General features: G+C 43.9%; 1 protein-coding gene across 1 annotated transcript; it reads right to left on the bottom strand.

Annotated features, from left to right (window-relative positions):
* Positions 1 to 441: 441 nt before the first annotated feature.
* hmgxb3 (HMG box domain containing 3) lies at positions 442 to 5,457 on the bottom strand. The gene is given in 12 exon segments (XM_065019070.1): positions 442 to 525; positions 711 to 816; positions 1,219 to 1,366; positions 1,597 to 1,664; positions 3,419 to 3,558; positions 4,382 to 4,600; positions 4,715 to 4,736; positions 4,738 to 4,783; positions 4,786 to 4,819; positions 4,940 to 5,114; positions 5,310 to 5,427; positions 5,430 to 5,457. Coding segments are annotated over 12 exon segments (1,188 nt in total).
* Between the last annotated feature and the right edge of the window lie 1,354 nt (positions 5,458 to 6,811).

Raw genomic sequence — 6,811 nt, 5'->3', positions numbered from 1 at the left:
TATTCTAAAACTGTGAACATTCCTTCAGTCAAAGTAAAGCAGAGGGCAGTAACTGTAGTCGCATTCAAATTTAGACTCTTCATTACGTTCCTCTTCTCTCACAAAGAAAATGAATTGTCCTTATTTAGATGAATTTCAAGCCAGCAAATTCTCCGCTGGACTGATGAGAGAATAAGTTACAGACTATGAGTCTGGTTAGCAGCAACACCTCTGCTTCTTTGAAAACACTTAAGCATCTCTTTTTGCACTTTACATTGAAGGCCTCCCAATACAATTTATCTGTTTGTCAATAGATTTAGTAAATGTTGTTGAGGCATGGTTGTCTAGCTAGCCCTTTTCATAGACTGACAGACTGAATGGTTGATTGTCAGGTTGATTAACTGAGTAATAGTAGAATGGATTATGGTGGATAACTGATTGACTGATCGATTGATTGATATTCTACTGGATGGATTGACAGCAGTCCCGTATGACTTTGAGCTCCTCTGCACTGTGCTCGTCCAACCGGTATGGTCTGAGCTGGCCCTCGTGGATCAGACGCACCACAACTGACGGGTCAGCCGGAACCCACACAACATGTAATCAAGTAAGTAGTGGACATTATTTGTGTCCTGATATTGTGCAACAGTGTTTTTTCTACTTGATGTGAATAAACATTTTAGTTACTTTTTAAACACTGAATGATAATGAATCAAAAATCTAAAATCTACAGCCAGAGAGCTGTGTTGTGTGAGTAGTAGGGCCTTGTCCTTCTCTGTGTTGATGACGGTGGAGCCCCTCCTCAGTGGGTGGAGCCCCGAAGTCTGGCCACGTAAACTACAGGAGGGAGGGAAGAGGGAGAAACACAGGTATCCACATAAATACAACACAATGCATGCAGACACAGCTTGAAAGTCCTGAAAACAAACCAGGCTAAAACAAACTAAATAAACCACAGACACATATGAAAAATGTATACAAAAAAGGACTACTAAATATCTCCCTTTTTACGGCTGTAGGATCTGTGGCTCTTCTAACAACACTGAGACCGAGGTGAGCCCTGTGTACACAATACACATCGAGAGACAATACACACATTTACAACTACAGTACACATGAATAAATGCATGTAAAAATACGCAGAAATATGCACGTCTCTTTGCAGACCCTCCCTGCCCACCCAGTCTCTATCCACTCTCACCTCCACATTCCTGAGCTCCAGCACGTTGTGCGTATTACCGCTGGTACATCTTCATCTTGGGGGCGATGCCACACACACCACAGGTCATGTCATTGTAGTCCCTCGCCGTCAGACACTCAAAGGCCCAGTAGCCACTGACCAGCAGCTCCTGGACATTGGCCAACTCCCCGGGACTCAGAGATATGACTGATCGACGGAGGGAGGAGGAGTTGGAGAGGGGGGGGGACAAACAGATTGAGGGGTGAGAGGAGGAAAGAGGAATGGAGGATGAGTAAAAAATAAGAACGAGAGAGAGGGTTGGATGAAGAGAGGAGAAAGAAAAGAGAGAGAATAGATGAAGTTAGAGATGGGTGAACATGGACAAGAGTAATAGCTCAAAACCATCTGAACTGTCAGTTGCTCCAAGCGAGTCTTACCAGGGTGGTTGTGGATGTGGTCCAGGATTTGTCCTGACTGCCTGGTTAGGATGCTCGCCCAGTCTGAGCTGGCTCCAGATTTTAAAGAATAGATCCACACTCACCAACAACCTGTTGCCAACGTTGAACAGACCTGGGTGGAGGTCGGTGAAGCTGTGTAGGGCCACACCTTCAAATCAAATGTTGAGACACACCTTCTAATCAACTGCTATTGGTCACATTCAGCTGGAAATAGGCTGTCTGGATCAGTGTATCAGTCAACAGCCAGCGGTCCTCTAGCCATGCTACAGAAATATGAGACAAAACATCAGAGACACATGATAGAGACCTTTCCTTAAAGGTCACCACCGTTGTTATTGTTTTTGTTGCAGAGCTGAGAAGCTTCATCCAGCATGGTAAAAAAAAACTATGCAGTACATATTGTGCTCTTCTATCACACGTGTGATGATATCAGAGGGTATAAAACAGTGTTTGTTGTTTGTAGTAACTTCTTTGTTGTTGTAATATCCCAAACGGAAGTGGCCGTTTCATCATTAAGGATTCCAGCTTTAAACCAAACTATTGTACAAAACACCAGGAATGTGAAACAGTGACTAACCATTGAGCTAAAACAAAAACAAAACTACACAAACAAATCTTCTCACCTCTGTCCTCCCGTAAACAGGGATAGTGACATAGAGCACAGTGTGTGGCTGTAGACTCATAGAACCGTGGCCAGGGAGAGGTAGGGATACAGGAGACAGGGGGATGGAGAAGTAGAAGAGGAAAGAGGGAAAATAAGTGAGAGAGGATGAGAACAGAGAGATGAGGTTAGAGAAGAGTAAGGAAGAATTCAGATGCCAACAGCGAGACAAATAGCAACACGAAAACATTGCGTGATTCCCTCCAGCAGTGCACAGGTAGGAGTCAACCTGTGCCCAACACATGCCCCTTTGCCCTCACACTTTGCCTCACACTTTTTTTTTTACTCTGAATTGTTGGGAAAGGGCTCATAAGTAGCCTAAATTTGTAAAGTCGACACCTGTTGTTTTCGGCACATGTGACAAATACAATTTTATATTAGATTGCGAACGCCCGGTATCCAAACAAACATGGCTTGAGATGCGGTCACCAGTCGAGTGTGTGTAGTTAGCAACAGTACTGCCACAGCAGCACAACACTTGACCACACTTGATTTACTGAACATCAGCGTCAATATTTGGTCTGGTTGGCTCATATGCGCAGCAGAGAGGCGGAAAGACAGAGAGGTGCCACGGCATCAATGATCTTCGCGCCGACTTAACTCCATCCCTTCCTCAGGTGGTAGCTACAACACAGATAGTATAGACTCTAGTTAACCACCATATACTACTTAAAATATCCACACAAGCCACTAGCCAGCCAGTCATACATCTTGACTTATAAGATTCTGTATTTTATCTTATGAAGTTATTATTTAAGAGCATTGAAGATAAATCACAAATCAGTAAAAAAATAAATATTTAAAAAATAAAAGGAGCCTCCCGAGTGTCACAGCGGTCTAAGACACTGAGTGCTGAGGCATTACTACAGCCTCGAGTTCGATCCCAGGCAGTGATCTGAGAAACCCATGAAGCGACGCACATCCGGCACAGCTTCGTCCGGGTTAGGGAAGGGTTTGGCCGGCATGGATGTCCTTGTCTCAACATGGTCTAGAGACTCCTTGTGGAGGTCTGGGTGCCAAAAGTGAGTGTGCTGTTGCAGAAATAAATAGGTCTCTGCTAAAAAAAAAATGAAATGTTCACTAAAGGTATGTTATGAATTTCGAGATATGAGTGTGCATGGTCCTGCCCTCCAGACTGACCTGTACCATGTTTCCGTTGCCTTTCTTCCTGCACAGTTCCCATCCACAGCAGGGGCTCTCTGTAGGCTGTTCTTATATATGTAGCCACATGACGGGTTCTCACAGCGACCCCTGCCCTGCGCCGTAGACATTCTTAGGTCCTGACAAAGGAGGAAGAGACAGTCACACAGAGGACACATGTCATACTATGAGCCAACATAGAGTGGGAGTAATACAGAAAGGTCAACATTGTCACACTCCAACAGACAACACTGAGCCCTACAAAGGAACACTGAGCCCTACCAAGTGTGGATGGCTTATGCTCCCCAAAATGTAGTTTAAAAGGTCCCACTAACTAGTGTGGAGGTAGATTTATGTTATTTTATAGGTACATAATATAATTTTAAAAACAGCTGGATATCTACAGCCATATTATGGCTGCTTTGTTGTCTTCTCAACTTTGCCTTTGTCAGGAGGGAGAGTAAATCCACTGGACTAAGACACAACCTAGTTTCAGACAAATAACAACACAGTTTTAGGCATGTGTGTTTACACAACAAAGAAGCATTCATCCAATCAGGTCAAAGTATTGAAATAGGGCTGTCGCATCTGTCCACAGTAGTGCCCACCTGTGTTGAAAGGGGCGGAGAGGATGGCTCTCACAGATCACGACTGACCATTCACACTGTTCCTCTCCTGACCCTGGCACCAGTGACAAGTGTTCCAGCCCAAGCTCAGCTCAAAGACACCAGAATTTACACTTTAAATAACTTTTAACAATTCAAACTTGAAGCCCACTCAGAGAAATACTCACAGGGCTTGTTTGAAAAATAGATTCTCAGTGTGACCACCTAGATAAAATGTTGAAAAAAATAAAGGATAAATTAAATAACATTATCCATGGTAATGCTCACATCATAGTAGTTGTCTGAGTCCCTGACACCACTGCAGTAGGCAGTATGATTCCCTGGCTGTTGGCTCTACCCCTCTCTGGTGATGACCCTGCTGTAACTGCACGGTGCATCGGTCTTCCGGACTCCAGTGGTCCTCTCCCTGCATTCCACCCTCCAGGCACATTACTGGTAGGGGCTGTCTGGTCATCAGAGGGAGGCACACCAGTCTCAGGGGTGTCCCCAGGGCTGGTTGGTTGTTTCTGGGGAGACGTCTTGAAGGGGCTGCACCTTCCACTGGAGTCTTCTTCACCTGAGACATGAAACATGGAACATTTGTGGCACACCTAGTCTGAACAGTTTAAGTATATGACTCATTATTTTCCTACCAATAAATTGACATTTTCACTTCACCCTCCATACATACCTCCAGTTGGGAACCTGTCCGTGGCCCCCTTAGGCAGGAGGATGTAGTTGGCCCTGGGGAGGATCCTACAAAGCCTGGGAGCTCCTTGGAAGGGCCCAGCGATGTCTACGGAGGACACAGAGAGAAGAAGGACTGGTGTTATCTTTAAGACTAGGGCCAGGAGTTTTTCTTGACCACACTATCTTAGAGAGAATACACACTGGTAGAAATATGAGGTAACCGTACAGTGTGCGTCCCTTCCTTCTCCAGCTTGGCCTTCTCCAGGTAGTAGCCCTTGTTTGCCACATTGAGCCTCTTCCAACACCCACTGATCCTCTTGATGATCTCAGACTGGTGCAGGCTGGGGAACTCCTGCTGTATGGTCTGGTGCACGTCAAAGTAGTACAGCAGGTAGGCTGATCTGGAGGTGAAAGGTCAAACTTTATAAATAATTTATATCTTGACTGATACAGCAGTCAACTCAAGACAAAGATTGGGTCATTTGATTTAGCTTGCTCCGTCTACCCGAGCAATCCAAATCAGGTGCACTCAGACAGTGTGAAAATAGTGAGTATGTCATCTGCATTGACTGTTTGGGTGCAGTAGAGTAGACTACCTGGGCTTTTGGGGTTTCTACATGATCTCCCCCTGCTGAGCCTTGTTCTTCTTCCTCTTCTTTGGAGATTTAACCTATAACCTGTAGCAGCTCTGCACCTCCTCTGACGCCCTCTTTTAGTCTCCTCATACACCTCCATGGTTTCCATGGCTACAGGGAGCCGAGGAGAGCCTTGGGAAGTTTAGTGACATCATGATTTATTAATTAATTCTGTGTCCATGCGAAACAGAATCAAAATGACAAGGGGATTGGTATTAGGGCTATATATTATGTACATTCCTTAATTTAATACTCCTACAATCAAGATAGGGACATTCTAGATCAGTAGCCTATGTAGGCTATCAAATATATGTTATGGGGATGTAGATAAATGTATGTCCTTCAAAACAAGAGATTAAAGGTCATACTGTAGTAACTGTGCGAACTCAATTTTAATCCTTGGCAGCGTTCGATTAACCTGAACCGCAGTGCACTGGTCTATGGCTCATGACGTGAATGTTCAAAGGCAGTGAGGGAGGAGCGCCCTCTCAAATTAAACAGCATGGTTCACAAACATACAGCATCTCTTTCCATAAAATATATTTTCAAACTATACTGAACAAAAATATAAAACACAACATGCAAGAAAATTTGACTGAGTTACAGTTCATATAAGGAAATCAGTCAAATGAAATAAATGAATTATGCCCTAATCTATGTACAGTGCCTTGCGAAAGTATTCGGCCCCCTTGAACTTTGCGACCTTTTGCCACATTTCAGGCTTCAAACATAAAGATATAAAACTGTATTTTTTGTGAAGAATCAACAACAAGTGGGACACAATCATGAAGTGGAACGACATTTATTGGATATTTCAAACTTTTTTAACAAATCAAAAACTGAAAAATTGGGCGTGCAAAATTATTCAGCCCCTTTACTTTCAGTGCAGCAAACTCTCTCCAGAAGTTCAGTGAGGATCTCTGAATGATCCAATGTTGACCTAAATGACTAATGATGATAAATACAATCCACCTGTGTGTAATCAAGTCTCCGTATAAATGCACCTGCACTGTGATAGTCTCAGAGGTCCGTTAAAAGCGCAGAGAGCATCATGAAGAACAAGGAACACACCAGGCAGGTCCGAGATACTGTTGTGAAGAAGTTTAAAGCCGGATTTGGATACAAAAAGATTTCCCAAGCTTTAAACATCCCAAGGAGCACTGTGCAAGCGATAATATTGAAATGGAAGGAGTATCAGACCACTGCAAATCTACCAAGACCTGGCCGTCCCTCTAAACTTTCAGCTCATACAAGGAGAAGACTGATCAGAGATGCAGCCAAGAGGCCCATGATCACTCTGGATGAACTGCAGAGATCTACAGCTGAGGTGGGAGACTCTGTCCATAGGACAACAATCAGTCGTATATTGCACAAATCTGGCCTTTATGGAAGAGTGGCAAGAAGAAAGCCATTTCTTAAAGATATCCATAAAAAGTGTTGTTTAAAGTTTGCCACAAGCCACC

The sequence above is a fragment of the Oncorhynchus nerka genome, linkage group LG6 (assembly GCF_034236695.1).
Source record: "Oncorhynchus nerka isolate Pitt River linkage group LG6, Oner_Uvic_2.0, whole genome shotgun sequence".
Taxonomy (NCBI): Eukaryota; Metazoa; Chordata; class Actinopteri; order Salmoniformes; family Salmonidae; genus Oncorhynchus; species Oncorhynchus nerka.
Note: the sequence above shows the minus strand (reverse complement) of the source record. Positions and strands in the feature narration are given on the sequence as shown.